Source organism: Cetorhinus maximus, chromosome 8 (genome assembly GCF_964194155.1).
Source record: "Cetorhinus maximus chromosome 8, sCetMax3.hap1.1, whole genome shotgun sequence".
Taxonomy (NCBI): Eukaryota; Metazoa; Chordata; class Chondrichthyes; order Lamniformes; family Cetorhinidae; genus Cetorhinus; species Cetorhinus maximus.
In genome coordinates this window covers 103,490,078-103,507,626 of record NC_135886.1, presented here as the reverse complement: position 1 = coordinate 103,507,626, position 17,549 = coordinate 103,490,078, and the positions used below count along the sequence as shown (strand labels likewise).

Genomic DNA, 17,549 nt, shown 5'->3' with positions numbered 1-17,549 from the left:
AGGAAGTGAAGGGGCAGGTGTTGCATCTTCTGCGTGGGCATGGGGAGGTGCCATAGGTGGGGGTTGAGGAGTAGGGGGTGATGGAGGAGTGGACCAGGGTGTCCCGGAGGGAACGATCCCTACGGAATGCCGTCAGGGGGGGTGAAGGGAAGATGTGTTTGGTGGTGGCATCATGCTGGAGTTGGCGGAAATGGCGGAGGATGATCCTTTGAATGCGGAGGCTGGTGGGGTGATAAGTGAGGACAAGGGGGACCCTATCATGTTTCTGGGAAGGAGGAGAAGGCGTGAGGGAGGATGCGCGGGATATGGGCCGGACACGGTTGAGGGCCCTGTCAACGACCGTGGATGGAAAACCTCAGTTAAGGAAGAAGGAGGACATGTCAGATGAGCTGTTTTTGAAGGTAGCGTCATCAGAACAGATGCGATGTGTTTCATCCACATCATTGTTTTGGGAAGAGTTGTACCTGAATTATTTCTGTATACTTTCAGACATTGTGCTTTGATTTCACTCTGTTTAATTTCATTCCATTTACCTACATGGGATTCAATGATTTTTTAAATTCAATCTTTCAAGACAAAAAATGTAAGGCTCCTTTTATTCTACAACTGTGTGCAATATGTACTATATTATTTCACATGATACTGGGTGCTGCAATAAAGGTGTAAATACAACTTGCATCAGGGTACAGCATATCGCTGGAGTGATTGCCCTTGGAGGAGGCAGTCTTAATTCACTTGGCTTTTCAATTAGTTTGGACCACAATACTCAGTTAACAAGGCACAAATTTAATGTCAGTGGCAAGCTGAAAGTGCTTTGCATCAATCCTAAACCATTAGCATGAGGGCACCCTCAAATAATAAGTATTCTGGCAGTTCACATTTCATAAGGCTGTCATTTCAGAGTTATGAAAATGTGTCCCACTTCCAAAGGCATCAATTGTAATTTAATCTCAAAAAAGTTTTTAAAAAGTCTGAATCTAAAGCAAAATCAGATACTAATTTAGCGCAAGAAAACCAACACATAATTATCATGTTGCAACAACATAGTAGATATTATTTCGATTAAAATGAAGGCAAAGAATATAAGAAATAGCCCGGTTTCTATTCAATTCCAGTGAACGCAAAAACCATCTATATTAAGTAGAAGTTCTATAGGAGTCAAACAGAGCATTATGGTTGTATCATACGGCAAGGATGTAGCTGTATGAAAGTCCTTGGCCTCAATTTTCACTGAGTCAGAATGACTCAGGAGCCCTTGAAAAATGGCAGCTGGGACCTGATTTTAGGATTCCTGACCCCCTTTTCGGGGTTTCCAATAAACATTGTGAAATTGACAGCAGAGATCAAAGTACCAGAGCTGTCAATTAAGTAATGTTTTCTCTGGGGCTCAGGTGTTTCAAAAGACCAATGGATTTCTGGCCTCCCTCAACCAAGCCTCATTATGGATTCTTGGCTGAGAGCTCTGGCTCTCTGATCTCTGCTGTAAATTTCACAATGTTTACTTACACAAGATAAAGAGGTTTCAAGTGCCTACTATTTCAGCTACTGAAACTTTAAAGGATCTGGAAGATTTACACTTTTTTGGGCTGTAGTAAAAAGGAATTTTTTTTTTTAGAAACTGGAAAGTTATTTACGACTGACTGATTTTTAAAAAAGTTTTTTTAAACATCCTACATTCATTGGTTCTATACAATGTGCAGTGGGTGAATAGGCATGGAAGTGCCATAGCCTGACGTGGGGGGCATGAAGGGCCAGAGAGGTTGGTTGGAGGGGCATACCTTTGCATCAGGGGCAATAGGAGCCATCAGGGTTGTTTATGGAGTCTGACCTTGCTATGTGGGACATGAGGGGCCATAGGGGTTGTTTGGAGCCTTCAAAGGGTGAGGGCTGATTTGGGTCAAAAGCTTGCACCCTGCACTCCTGACCTGGCTGGCTCCATTGTGGGGATGTCTTAGTCCTCCGCAATCTTCATGGAGTTGGGTCAGGTTTTCTATGAGTTGTGGTTCATGGCACCTCAGAGGTGTTGTAAACCATAGTCTGCATGAGGGGATCTTTTAAAAAGTAAGTTCAAAAGTTCCTTATGCCCCCCTCCATGCCAAGATATGGAGCCCCATCCACCCCCTGTGGTGCCTCATGCTTCCCATGCCAACGTCCACCACCCCACTCACTCCCTATGGCCCCTCATTCCTCTCATGCCAAGATATGCCCTCCAAACAGCCCCTATGGCCCCTCATGCCATCCCCAATGCCAAGGTAAGGCCCCCAAACAACTGCTACGGCCCCTCATGTCTCTAGGCCAAGGTATGCCTCCAGAACCTGACCACCATCCCTAATTGAATGGCAAACGTGGAGGTGGCCTGCTAATTGGCTGCTTCCCATAAGATTTCGCCGGCAGGTGTACTGCTGCAATGAGTGGGGTCGGGTCCAGAAATGGTCCTGACACTTAAAAATGTTCTAAGTGCAGAAGGTTCCAGCTTGTGAGTGCATAGAAGCTCAGTTTTAATGTCAGCAAGTATTATTTTTTCATTCCTTAGGGGGGGATGGTGGTGGCATAGTGGTAATGTCACTGAATTAGGCTAATGCTCTGAGGGGCAAGGGTTCTAATCCCACCCTGGCAGCTGGTGCAGTTTAAATTAAATTAATTAAAAAAACTGAAATTGAAAGCTAGTCTCAGTAATGGTGACCATGAAACTATCATTGGCTGTTAAAAGAAAATCTGCCCTCTTTACCTGGTTTGACCCAATGTGACTCCAGACCCACAGCAATATGGTTGACCCTTAATTGCCCTCTGAAGTGGCCTAGCAAGCTGCTCAGTTCAAGGGCAATTAGGGATAGACAACAAATGTTGGTCTTGCCAGTGACACCCACATCCCATGAAAGAAGAAAGAAAAAAAAGGTGGCGGATTTGGAAAAAGACAGAAATTATCCCAGCTGTCACTGGAAGTTGGTAGATTGCCATAGATGTAATATCTGAATCAAAGCAGATGAAGGAAGAAGTGGATTTGAATTACTAATTAGAAATATTTGTTTTTTAAGTCAAGCATTTAGTTACTTAGTCATCTGACCATATAGTACTTCAATGAGAGCTCAAAAAATACCTTCCTATGTAAAATCAAGAAACCCGAATTCAGTGATTCCAATCTTGCAACAGGGAGTTGCAGGAGATAGATAGATAGATTATTGGTCTCGCAGGGAATCAAGGGATTTGAAGAGTGGGCAGGAAAGTGGAGTTGAAGCAGAAAATTAGCTGTGATCATATTAAATGGCTGAGCATGGTTGGGGCAGCATGGTCTACTCCTAATCCCATTTCTTATTCACAAGGGGCAGAATTTTGCCCTTGGTGGGTAGGCTCAGCGGGGGCGGGCAGGGGCAGTCAGGAAGCCGACCGCCACCCGCGATCGGGGCCGGAAGGCAATTTCACGCTGGGGGGCCAATTAAGGCCTGCCCAGCGTGAAATGCAAACGGCAGTGCTCAGTGCTGCCTGTGCAGGTGGGGGGAGGAGGGCGAGTGGGGCAAGCATGCACTTCATAATCTCCCTGAGGCATACAGCTGCCTCAGGGAGATGAAGAGGTATATAAAAAATGAATAAAGAAATTAAAAATGTAATAAAACATGTCACATGAGCAGGGACATGTTATTAATTAAGTTTAAAATTTTTTTTAAATTTGCTGTAGAAAACCTCATCCTGCCTATGGATGAGGTTTCCTAAAAAGTGTAAAGGCCGCTTGGCCTTTTTGCCTGCCCGTCCACCGTAAGGATGGACGGGCAGCGAAAAATTTTATTTAATTGATAAATTAATGGCCATGGGCCTTTTAATTGTTGGCGGGCGCGCTGCTAACACTGGTGCGTGCCCGCTGAGTGAAATATCACGTGGCTGAGCGTTGATGTCAGGACACTCGCCTGACGTCAATGTGCGTCATTTAATGCTCGAGCGGGTTGGGCACGCGCCCGCCCGCCCACCAAGTTAAATTGTGGGAATCAGGAGCACATGCTATATGATTCTGTGAGTATGGCTTCCTGAGAGTACAGCTCCCCATCCAAAAAATGCCCCTTAAATTTCAAATTTTAATCATTGCAAAATTTTATAACCCCAGAAAATGGGTATGAGTTATGTGATTAACCAATGCCTTTCGCCTCCAATGCAGGCAGTAGGTAAACCTTAAGCTACCTGCTAATGTAAACGATCATAGCATGCAGTCAGTGCTAAGTGCTTCAGCGGAGAGGTGCATTTTGGCTGGAGAAGATGCTGGAAGTCATTCTAAAAGTGATTTTGGCCTGGGGAAAAACACAAAAATAGCATGGCAAACAGTAGACACGAAGATTTTCTGACACAATACTGGAGGCTTTGGAGCAGGAGGTGGAAAATTCAGATAAAGGGACGACAATGAGAAAGGGGACGGGAAATACAGGACTGAAGGTGTTGTATCTGAATGCATGCAGTATACGAAATAAGGTAAATGAGCTTGTGGCGCAGATTGAAATTGGCAGGTATGATGTGGTGGGCATCACGGAGACATAGCTGCAAGGGGATCAGGACTGGGAGCTAAATATCCAAGGATATACATCCTATCGAAAAGATAGGCAGGTTGGCAGAGGGGGTGGGGTTGCTTTGTTAGTAAGAAATGAAATTAAATTGATAGCAAGAAATGACGTAAGGTCAGATGATGTAGAATCTGTGTGAATAGAGTTGAGGAACTGCAAAGGTAAAAAAACCATAATGGGAGTTATGTACAGGCCTCCGAACAGTAGTCAGGATGTGGGGCACAAGATACACAAGGAGATAGAAAAGGCGTGTAAGAAAGGCAAGGTTACAGTGATCATGGGGGATTTCAATATGCAGGTAGACTGGGAAAATCAGGTTGGTAGTGGATCCCAAGAAAAGGAATTTGTGGACTGTCTATGAGATGGCTTTTTGGAGCAGCTTGTGGTGGAGCCCACTAGGGAAAAGGCAATTCTAGATTTAGTGATGTACAATGAGGCAGATTTGATAAGGGAGCTTAAGGTGAAGGAACCCTTAGGAGGAAGTGACCATAATATGAGAGAATTTACCCTGCAATTTGAGAAGAAAAAGCTGGAATCAGATGTAACGGTATTACAGTTGAATAAAGGCAACTACAGGAGGCATGAGGGAGGAGCTAGCCATAATTGACTGGGAGATGAGCCTTGCAGGAAAGACAGTGGAACAGCAATGGCAGGAGTTTCTGGGAGTAATTTGGGAGACACAGCAAAAATTCATCCCTAGGAAGAAGAAGCATACTAAAGGGAGGACGAGGCAACCATGGCTAACAAGGGAAGTCAGGGATAGCATAAAAGCTAAAGAGAAAGCATACAATGCGGCGAAGAGCAGTGGGAAACCAGGGGATTGGGAAGCCTACAAAGACCAACAGAGGACAACTAAAAAAGAAATAAGGAGGGAGAAGATTAAATATGAGGGTAAACTAGCCAGTAATATAAAAGAAGATTGCAAGAGTTTTTTTTAGATATATAAAGGGTAAGAGAGAGGCAAAAGTGGACATTGGGCCGCTGGAAAATGACGCTGGAGAAGTAGTAGTGGGGAACAAAGAAATGGCGGAGGAACTGAATAGGTACTTTGTGTCAGTCTTCACGGTGGAAGACACGAGTAATATCCCCAAAGTTCAAGAGAGTTGGGGGGCAGAGGTGAGTATGGTGGCCATTACCAAGGAGAAGGTGCTAGGAAAACTGAAAGGTCTGAAGGTGGATAAATCACCTGGGCCAGATGGATTACACCCCAGAGTTCTGAAGGAGATAGCTGAAGAGATAGTGGAGGGGTTAGTGGTGATCTTTCAGGAATCACTGGAGTCAGGGAGGGTCCCAGAGGATTGGAAAATCGCTAATGTAACCCCCCTGTTTAAGAAGGGAGTGAGGCAAAAGACAGGAAATTACAGGCCGATTAGCCTGACCTCAGTCGCTGGTAAGATTTTAGAGTCCATTATTAAGGATGAGATTTCAGAATACTTGGAAGTGCATGATAAAATAGGGCAAAGTCAGCATGGTTTCATCAAGGGGAGGTCATGCCTGACAAATCTGTTAGAATTCTTTGAGGAGGTAACGAGTAGGTTAGACAAAGGAGAGCCAATGGATGTAATCTACTTGGACTTCCAGAAGGCCTTTGACAAGGTGCCGCACAGGAGGCTGCTCAGTAAGATAAGAGCCCATGGTGTTAGAGGCAAGGTACTAGCATGGATAGAAGATTGGCTGTCTAGCAGGAGGCAGAGAGTGGGGATAAGGGGGTCCTTCTCAGGATGGCGGCCGGTGACTAGTGGAGTTCCGCAGGGGTCGGTGTTGGGACCACAACTATTCACTGTATACATTAATGATCTAGATGAAGGAACTGAGGGCATTATGGCTAAGTTTGCAGATGATACAAAGATAGGTGGAGGGACAGGTAGTATTGAGGAGGCGGGGAGGCTGCAGAAGGATTTGGACAGGTTAGGAGAATGGGCAAAGAAGTGGCAGATGGAATACAATGTGGGGAAGTGTGAGGTCATGCACTTTGGTAGGAAGAATAGAGGCATAGACTATTTTCTAAATGGGGAGAGAATTCAGAAATCTGGAGTGCAAAGGGACTTGGGAGTACTAGTCCAGGATTCTCTTAAGGTTAACTTGCAGGTTGAGTCGGTAGTTAGGAAGGCAAATGCAATGTTGGCATTTATTTCGAGAGGACTAGAATATAAAAGTAGGGATGTGCTGCTGAGGCTTTATAAGGCTCTGGTCAGACCACATTTAGAATATTGTGAACAATTTTGGGCCCCGTATCTCAGGAAGGATGTGCTGGCCCTGGAGAGGGTCCAGAGGAGGTTCACGAGAACGATCCCAGGAATGAAAGGCTTAACATATGAGGAACGTTTGAGGACTCTGGGTCTATACTCGATGGAGTTTAGAAGGATGAGGGGGGATTTGATTGAAACTTACAGAATACTGAAAGGCCTGGATAGAGTGGACGTGGGGAAGATGTTTCCATTAGTAGGAGAGACTAGGACCCGTGGGCACAGCCTCAGAGTAAAGGGAAGACCTTTTAGAACAGAGATGAGGAGAAACTTCTTTAGCCAGAGAGTGGTGAATCTATGGAATTCATTGCCACAGAAGGCTGTGGAGGCCAGGTCATTGAGTGTATTTAAGACTGAGATAGATAGGTTCTTGATTGGTAAGGGGATCAAAGGTTACGGGGAGAATGGGGTTGAGAAACTTATCAGCCATGATTGAATGGCGGAGCAGACTCGATGGGCCGAATGGCCTAATTTCTGCTCCTATGTCTTATGGTCTTAGGGAAAGCAGGAGAGATGTCATTTATTATAAGGGGCCATGAAGTCCTCCTAGAAAATCAGTGTGAAGGCAATGGGACCAAGTAGTCTTGACAGTCAGTGTCAGGAGGTTAGCCCTGAGGAGCTGGATGCAGTGTTGGAAGAAGTTCAATGACCTCACATGAATGAACTCAGTGAATGTATCTTCAAGTTCTACATCCCACCAACTCCTTCACACAGATTGATTAAGAAGGTGCAGATTACTTCCACATTGCTGTTTTGCTATCCACATTATACCAGAGAACTATGCAATGTTCAATATAAATCTCAACCTAAACATTTTCACCTGAAGGACCTATAAACCATAGGAGATCCATAGGTCTGTCTACGATGGAGGAAAAAGAGCAATAAGTGAAAGTGGTGATTAGAAAGACTTCACACAAAAGGTGTTATTTACTCATGTTTGCTCTTGCATGCATTACATCGTAATGAGGTGTGAACCCGTGAGTAAACACAGCTGTTTCTGCTGAACGAACTAGAACACTTCATGAGCTTTAAGTGGCAACTTTCAAATTGATGTTAATATATCACTTCTTAGCCAATATAAGTAACTGACTGGTGAGGGGCTATAAATTGAATTCAAAATCTTTGTTCTTATATATGGGTTCTTTATATAGGTTCAAATACCACCATGGCAGCTGGTGAAATTTATATTCAATTAATAAAATTTGAAATATAAAGCTAGCCTCAGTAATGATGACCATGAAACTATCATTGATTGTTGTTAAAACCCATCTGGTTCACTAATGTCCTTTAGGGCAAGAAATCTGCCATCCTTATCTGGTCTGCCCTACATGTGACTCCAGACCCACAGCAATGTGGTTGACTCTTAACTGCCCTCTGAAATGGCCTAGCAAACCACTCCATTCAAGGATAATTAGGGATGGGCAACAAATGCTGGTCTTGCCAGCAACACCCACACCTCATGAAAGAATAAAAAATTTACAAATTCTCCCAAGAACTTACCCTATCTCTACGATCTTCTACAGCCCTATATTGCTTCCCAACCGCTTTAACTCTCTGGCTCTCTGTTCCATTCCACTGGCAAAGCCTTTAATGGTCTCAGCTCTTTCAAACTCACTTACTGAATTCCTTGCTCACTGCAGCACCATCCAACTTTTTAAGAGCTTCCTGTCTTGGCTCTTCTACTGATGCTCAGTATCATCCTGTCCTCTGTGAAGGAGCTTGGGAGGGTTAGAGGTGATACAGCAATTCCAGCAATTGTTACAGAAGGTGAACTAAAATGTTGATTAAAATAAAAGGGATTGCGTTTGCTTTTGTCTTCATACCATCACAAAATCAACAGTAAAACTGTTTAAATCAATGATAATGGGAATTAACAACAAGACATAAATGGCACACTAATACAAAAGCAAAATATGACAGATGCCAAAAATTTGGAATAAAGACAGAAAATGCTGGAATTTCTCAGCAGCTTTGGTAGCATCTGGAGAGAGAGAAACAGAGTTAATGGGGTGAATTTTATGCTCTCACCCTTGAGTGTATTTGAAGGTAGGGAGCATGTAGAATAAAGGGGGAGGCCAGCCTGCTACCTTCCCACCACCCCCGTCCTGTCCCTCATGTTACAGGGCAGGTAAGGCATCAAGGCAGCCCACCTGTCCTTAGGCCTATTGAGGCCTGTAAGTGGACAATTAACTGCCACTTAAAGGCCTCATTCTGCCTCAGCCACAATTTTTTGTCTGGCTGGGGAAGGCAAGGAAATGGCGAGCAGCTCAGCAGCTTTAACAGCACATCTGCTTTTGGGAAGGAAGCGGTGGGCTACTTTCTTTGGGGGAATAGGGTCCCCTGTACCTATTGGAGGCAGTACCCCCCACCCCCAAGATGGTTGTCCCGCCCCACCTTGTGTTTTCCCCGCCCGGCCTCTAAAACCGGACCCTCCACCCAGTCCGCCATCTCGCTGGGGTCTCCAATCCCTGCCCGACCAAAATCCCCGGACTTACCTTCAAGTTCAGTATCCGTGTCCTTTCTTTCTGGGAACTATGTGTAGTCCATTGAATGGCCACTACTGTCTTCTGCCGCTGTTGGGACTACAGAGCTGCCGGCCAATCAGATTGGTTGCAGCTCTCAAGGGTGGGTCTTCCTGTGCCTGGGGCCAGAAGTCTCACTATCAATTAATTAAGGCCAACCCCAGCATATTATCACTGCAGATCAGCCGGATTTAAAGTCAGCTACATGCCAACCATCTTTATGACCAGTGGGGGGGGGCAGTTAATTCATCCCCCCCATAAAATTCAACCCAGTGTTTCAGGTCGATGACCTATCGTCACAATAATTCTGACGAGAGGTCATCAACTTGGAAAGCTGTGGGCAATTTTAATCTAAAACAAGAGTGGGTTTGGGTCAGCTGAGTGTTTAAAGTCTTAAGTATCCGGTTCTTGACCAAAACCCACCTCAAACCCACCCATTTCCTGCTGTAACTTAGGCCGTAAGATGGTGGGCAGACGACCCATTCCAAGGAGGCAGGCCTCCTTTATGATAATTTAAATATCATAATAAGGCTGTGAGCCTCAGGAACCTCGCAGCTGTACTCAGGCTTTTCCAAGTATTTTCTGGATTCAACATGCCTGCCTGAGCAAACGCTGCAATTGGCAACCCTCACAACCTGATCCCTATGAGCCCTCCCCAGCCACCTCCACCTCCTGAGCCAACCTACCAGGCCTCTGACTACCATGAGCTCCCAACCTTAGGCCCGTGATACCTCCATTCCCCAGCCCCTGGCCCACCCTGCACCAGGCCTCTGATTTCCCCTCCAATGATCTCTCACCACCAAGGCCTCTGATTCTCCCCTCACTCCCGACACTGGGATTGACACATGATTCACCTCTATAACCAACGGCCACTCCGCACCCACGCCCCCAACCTGACAATCGACCAATCTTTCCACAGATGTTGCCTGACGGAAGGAGTATTTGTAGCATTTTCTATTTAAACTAGACGGCACACTGATGATTACTGTGCATGTTCTATCTCATTGCTAACTATTCTCAGTCATCATAAATCTATTTGTTATGTTGATGAACTGTCCCTTTATTTCATCATAATTTTGTTTTGTGGATTTGTTCCCAGTAAATAAGCAATCGGTGTTCAAAATTTAACCCACAGTCCCAAAGGGAGAATGGTAAGGTAATATTTTTGAGGCTGTACTGAAGGTTGGAGTGGTTGGATTGTGTATGGAAGGGGAGCATGGCGGGGGAGGGGGCGGGGCGCAGTGTGCTACTGTGGAGTCTTGGCTTCACTCATGGCTCTGAAACATTAATCAGATGTGTACAAACAAACAGATCAATCTCTCTACTGCTTACCAATTAAAATGGAGAAGGCAAAATTGGCACAAGCTATTGTACACAGAATTCATGTACCTTTGGGAAAATAAGGAAAGAATGGTAATTTGTCAAGACCTACATTCAAAGAGTCCAAAGTATTTGCTCCATTATTTTACTGCTATTCTATCATTCTTTTCAACAGCAACAGAAAGCTGGGAGAATGTAGCCAGCTTTGAATGCCACCGAGCAACTTTATTTTATTCAGCTTCTTTGTAGGGAGACCCTTTTTTCTTTAATTCTCTCTTGGATAAAGGAAGAGCAAAGGGAAGAGTATGTCCCTTACATTTTGATTTGTGTACCAGTAGAGTGAAGCTTCCTTCAGAATAAACCAATATTTTTTCCATTTCTGAGTGAAGTATCCTTTGGCATCTTTCTTTTTCCACAGCCAGCCCTCACAGTCTCCATGGCCTAAGTCCTTACAGGAAATCCGTCTCCTGCTGCCACCAGTTAGAGAACCTGATGGGGAAAACAAAAAATTAAACCGCATGTAGAAAGAATGTATGCAACGTTAGGATCTCCCTTTAACACGTACATCCATTCAGCAGCAACATCGTTGAGGGACATAGTGGTGGCCTGATAAAGTACATCCCAACCTTCTCTCTGGTCACATCTTTAAAATCCAGTGGGCTTGACAAATATCACCTGCTCATCATGGAGCGTTCTGAGATGACAGCTGCTGTCAACCCAACCAGGTTCAGCTACCGTTGGTAAATACAATAAAGTGGCAGACAAAGGAACATCCAAGGACGTTAAGCCTCACTAATATCGGCAACGGACCTTTCAAGGCTAGTGTTATTTTAGTTTATTAGGGTTGCTGGTCTGCTCTGTGGGAATAAATTAAAGCTATTATTGATTTCCTATATTCTTTCAGAAAAGGTGGGAGTAAATGGTAAACACATTCCAATCGGCAGCTATCCTCACCACTGTTAAAAGGGATTGTGTGACCTACCAAAATCTACAAATATTAAAGGACACCATTCAGGGTTGAAACAAATGAAAATGCCTGCAGTAAATTGGAACCAATTTTGGTTTCGAGCACGACTGCTGTCGAGCAGGTTTGTCAGAGTTGTATATTTTGATATTTAATGCCCATATTTGTCGCTTTCACACATCCCAATGAAATTTCATAAATGTTTACAAAGGCTTCAACATTTGGAAGGTTATAATGAATTTTGACCAATGCACAAAAAGGAATTGAATATAATAATGTTGAATTCCTCTACATAGGTAATTAATTATCATAAGGATGTCAATAGTAATAATGTCACAAATCATTAAAGCTAGTAGACAGGTACAAAAAGCCATTAAAATGGCTAATGGCACATTAGCTTTTTATCTCAAAGGGAGGAAGTTATGCTTGAGTTGTGTATAGTCTGATCAGACTCCATCTGGATTACTTTAGAAACTGTGTCTCAGGAAAGGTTATATTTGCCTTGGAGAGACAGTAGCACGGATTCACCAGAATTACACTGTGGATTTAGCGGATTAAATTATGAGGACAAATAGCATAAACTTTGCTTGTATTCCCTTGAGTATAGGAAATTGAGGGGTGGTCTGACTGAAGTATTTAAAATGTTAAAATAATTTAATAGAGCAGATACCGAGAAACTACTTCATCCGGCGGGAAGCAAGAACTAGGGGACATTACCATAAAATCAGAGACAAGCCATTCATGAGCAAAATCAGGAAGTAATTTTTCACACAAAGGACTGTAGAAATTTTGAACTCTCTGCCCCAAAAGGCTGTGAATGCTGTGTCACTTGGAGCCTTTCAAGACTCAGATCGATCGATTGATGCTTTAGAATTTCCACTCCCCTGGAGACTATACTGAATTATTTTTGTATGGATGAAAATCCGTTTGAATTGCTCGTCATCTGCCTAAATGGCAAATTATTGGAGTGCTATATATTGTGCAGTGGGACTGCGGATAGGTTAGCTGTTGGCGGCTACTTACTGGGAAATGTTGTACAGAATGGACTGTGGCTCGGGGCAGAGGAAAGGGAGTTCATTCATGCAGTTGGGAGCAGCTGGTTTAAGCAGTGGGCTTGTCTGTATGTTTTAAAGATGTGCTGGTTTGCAATCTCATCACACTTTTGTTATTCAACTCGTGTACAGTCATGACAGATCAAAAATGAAAATGATTTAATTGTTAGCAATATCCAAGATTGCCTCCTAAACACACCTTGCAGATAAAACAATGTGCTAAAAGAGAATATATTCGCTAAAGGCTGAAAGATTACCAAATGTAAGTTACATTAAAAAAAAGCTTTGAAGTATTGCTGTCAATGACAGCTAGTTCAATAACAGCTTAAAGAATGCAATGATACCAAGGCTCAGCACTTCTTCTGAAACTGGACTACAATGCAATAGTTTTCAAACATACAGTGCTGAATTTTCTGGTTGGCAGGGGGACGGAGAGGGCGCGGACCCGATTGGCGCCTGCGATCGGGTCCGCGCCATTTTATGCAGGTGGGCCATTTAAGGCCTGCCCAGTGTAATGCGCGACTCCCGAGGATAGCGGGAGTGGGCAGGCGGCAGCGGGAGTGCACTGTCCACCGGGTCCAATGGTGAACTGGTGGCCTGTTTATATGAAGCGGTGGCAGCCTTTGCAAGGCTGCTCACAATGGCAAGTGGAAGGGGTCACCAGAGGGCTTCTGGTGAGCAGGCCAGTCCGGAGGGTAGGCCAGTGGAGCAGGCCAGGCTGGAGGGTAGGGCAGCGGGACAGGCCAGGCCGGAGGGTAGGGCCCAGTGTGCCACTCGTTTTTCGGATGACTGCCTTGCTGCCATCCTCGAGGAGGTGGCAGCACAGCGGGAGGTGCTGGTTCCCCAGGATGGGAGGAGGAGACCCCCCACATGGTGAAGCGTGCCTGGGAGGAGGTGGCGGAGGTGGTGAGCTCCCACAATGTGGTGCGGTGCACCTGGATCCAATGTCGCAAGCGTTTCAATGACTTGTTGCGCTCTGGCAGGGTGAGTACCATGTTGGCATTGGTCAATTAATCCAGCAGCTTGACTTACACCCCTGCTGCCCCCCCATCCCCAAGTCTGAGTGTAGTGACTGCATTGAATCATTGACAGCATTTGTCCTTTGCCGGGTGGGCCAGCAGATATTGCCTTTGCAGAGGTCAGCCCGAGAGGGTGATGAAGAAATGTATTTTGCCCCCTGCAGCATGTGTAACACTGAGTCCCACATGACTGGTTTGGGGGCAACATGGAGGAGCTGCACCTAGGTGCTGTGTTTGAACTCCAGGACATATCCAAGTCAGGGTGATGACAGGCTGGGAGGGGAGCTTCAAGGTGGCGTGGCAACCAAGCATCTGCTGTGCTCTGCGCGCCACATGCTTGTGCCTCCTTGCTATGGAAGGATACACCGTGTGGTGCCTAATGTGATGTAGGCAGCATATGTCCAAGGCGGGGAGGGGTGTGAGGAGCAGGCCTAGCATCTTTGTGTGAGTGTTCGGCAGTAGCGGGGTGGGGAGGCACTGGAGCCCTGATATATCCCACTCTGGTTGGGGTGGGCCGTGCGCGAAGAGACTCCATGTGTAATTTGCACTAATCAATGCTCTTCTCTCATTTTCAGAAGAATGCTCATAACGTGGCAGAGTGTGCCAGGACTGGTGGGGGGCCAGGCGCAGATCACCATTCTTAGCTGCTTTGAGCAGGAAGCTCTGGATCTGGAGAGGCGCCATGCACCCAGGTCCACTGGTGTTGGTGAGGCTGGGATGCCATGGCCAGGTTTTTATGCCCAACAGTGAGGTCAGCATTGTTCTCCCAACAGCCATGGCACTGCTGAATGTTAAGTGATTTAATTTTGCAACGTGCTTTGACCATTTGTGATGGAAGGATGAGAACATAATGATCCAGGGGACAGGGATACACTTTGTCATTGTCTCCACGTTAACTGATCCAATGTCCTTGTTCTTCCTTTCAGCATCATCGGAGCAGGGCTGTGAGGAGGAGCAGCAGAGGCCCCCTCTCCCACCTGAGGGGCTTGAAGTCTCACTAGCGTCACACCATTTCTGTGAGGCAGGCACCATCACAGATACTAGCACCTTGGTGGGAATTCGAACATCAGCTAGTGTCCTGACGCACAGTGGTGAGGGCGCTTCACAGTCGCTGGAGGAGCTGGCAGAGACAGAGTGCCCGTGGCACCAGCAGTTGGAGGACTGCAGGGGACCAGGCACATGCTCAGTCGGTGCCTGATGATGTGCCTCTGGAGTTGTCCGCGACGCAGCAGGGGCAGGAAATGCGGCCGGGTGTGCGGGAGCATCTGGGGGAGATACACGAGGCTATGCTCGGCTTGGTCTCCATGGTAGAGGAGTCTACGCAGACGATCGCCGATGCAATAAGCCACATGTCTGAGCGCCGTGCGTCCTCCATGGAGAAAGTGGCGACTCTCAAGGAGAGGCTCCTCCAGGAGAATCATCAAGGCTTCCTGAGGATGCACTCTGACCAGCAAGCCCTCACATCGGCGTTGACCTCAGCTGGTCAGTGCCAGTGTGGGAGATGGCCTGGGCATCAACTTTCCCAGCTCGGTGCCCATCCATCCACGGTGAGCAGGGAGGTCCGAAGCGAACTCATGTCAGCGCAGCAGCTGCCTGGCGTCTCTGTGGGCACCTCTCGGTGCTCCGGATGAGGGTGGTAGCTCCTCCACTCCTCTCCCAGTGACCGTAGCATCCGGTGAGGCTGCGACGACTGAGGAGATGCCAGCTGTGGAACTGGCAGCTCCCTCCTAGGTGGAGCCAGCACTGGCTCCGTGGGCCAGAGGACGACTGCCAAGGTCATCGAGGTCAACAGGTCAGCAGAGTGAGCAGGCTCTCTCGGATGCCACTCCGAGCGATGGGGCAGCACCAAGACGGAGCACCCGGAAACGTAAACATAAGGCATCTTAGGCACACCACAGGTTTTTCACTGGTGCTTTTGTATTGGCCCGAGATGAAGTCTTTATGATTTGTTTTGATTTGTAACACTATATTGTATTTTTTTGGAATAAGTTGGTTTGCTTGACTTATTAAATTCAGATATGTCACCATGGCTGTGGGTGCCTCTTTTCTTCTACATATGTATGGTTTCCAAAACTGTAATGAGTGCTCTGTTGGGCATTCAGCTTTATTAACAAGGCCCTTAGGAACTGTTCCTAACCTGGAAGATTTTGCACTTAGGTGTCGAGTATCGAGCCTACTGCCCAGGCTTGTCCTGGAGGTCCATCTGTGGTGTGCTAGCTGAAGGATCGTTGGATTAAAGCCTCCCGGGTGTCCTTGCCTCCCCAGAGTATGCTGGGGTCAGCGTCTACTCCCTCAGCATTTCCCTGTGTGTGCTCATCCTCGGACTCACTGCTGGACTCATCGTGTGCAACCACAGCCACTGCGTCGACATCTTCATCTTCCATCACGTACCCCCTTTCCAGCGCAAGATTGTGGAGAGCGCAGCATGCAACCACTATCACCGAGACATGATATAGGCGGTACTGGAGTACGCCTCCTGAGCAGTCCAGGCATTGGAAGCGCATCTTGAAAAGACCGATGGTTCTCTCCACCACAGCCCTTGTGGAGGCGTGGCTCCTATTGTACCGTTGCTCAGCTTCTGTTCTTGGATGGCGGAGAGGCGTCATGAGCCACCTTCTGAGGGGATAGCCCTTGTCACCCAGCAGCCATCCATCAAGCCAGGCTGGAGCACTGAAGAGCCTCGGCACCGGGGAGTGTCTGAGGATGTAGGCGTCGTGGGAGCTGCCTGGGTACCTTGCACAGACTTATAGAATCAGCATCCTGTGATCACACACTATCTGCACGTTCATGGAGTGGAAGCCCTTCCTGTTGACGAAGGTACTGGGCTCACCTGCTGGTGCCTTGATGGCCACATGTGTGCAGTCCATTGCACCCTGGATGCGGGGGAAGCCAGCAATGGCCGCGAAGCATCTGGCTCGCTGTGTCTGACTTGCCTGGTGCCAACGGAAGTGGATGAAGGTCAATGCACACCTAAACAGAGCGTCTGTGACCTGCTTGACACAAGTGTGGATAGCTGATTTGGAGATACCGCAAAGATCATCCACTGATCCCTGGAAGGAGCCAGAGGCATAGAAGTTGAGGGCAGCTGTGACTTTCAGAGCCACTGGCATGGGGTGTCCACCCACACAGTGAGCGGAGATCTCAGACCCTATCATCTGACAGCTATAGTTGACTGTCTCCCTTGAGAGATGGAGCTTCCTTCGGCACTGCACATATTGAGGTAGCTGCTTCGCCACCTGTATACCCTGGCAGCAGGATAGTGGGCTCTTTTGCAGCACCTTCTGCCTTGGACTACCTCTTGACCCTGCGCCCCTTGTGCCTGCGCCAGTCCTCCCAAAGATGGCTCCCCTGGAGGCTGAATGTGCACTCCTGGCCTCCTCCCCCTTCTAGCCCTCTCTTCCTCCTCAGGGGAGCTGCCTCCAGTGGACAGTTCAGCTCCCATTCCCAGGCTAAGAGAAGACTTCCTGAAACCTGCAGGCCCAGAAAAGATTACTCACTGCAGAGTGCTGACCTGAAGGTTAAGAGTCCAGAAAAAGCAGCTGGTATGTGTTTTGAAATACTGCAGATCACACAGGCAAGTTTCAAAAACTTTCAAAAGTAAATGCTTGACTGTGCACACTTGCAACCCCAGTGAGCCTTCTTATCCTGCCTGTTGATGAGGTTAATACAAATGTGTCCTACCCGCCTGCCCGTTGTGCCCATACACCTACCTGAAGATTGCACGGGCGCCGAAAAATTGACGTCGATTGGTGAGTCAAGTACCTTAAGTGGCCCGTTAATTAATGACAGGCGCGGTTTGGACATCATCATGCACCCGCCCAGTGACATATCATGATGGCGCGTGGTGACGTCGGAATGCTTGCCCGAATTCACCGCACGTCATTT

General features: G+C 46.8%; 1 protein-coding gene across 1 annotated transcript in view; it reads right to left on the bottom strand.

The window, feature by feature from the left end:
• Nucleotides 1-17,549, bottom strand: part of LOC144683850 (connector enhancer of kinase suppressor of ras 2-like) — a 462,557-nt gene that overhangs the window by 89,795 nt on the left and 355,213 nt on the right. Inside the window, exon 11 of the mRNA XM_078547354.1 lies at nt 10,946-11,118. Within this exon, the coding sequence (XP_078403480.1) occupies nt 10,946-11,118 (173 nt within the window). The remainder of the gene's footprint in view (nt 1-10,945; nt 11,119-17,549) is intronic.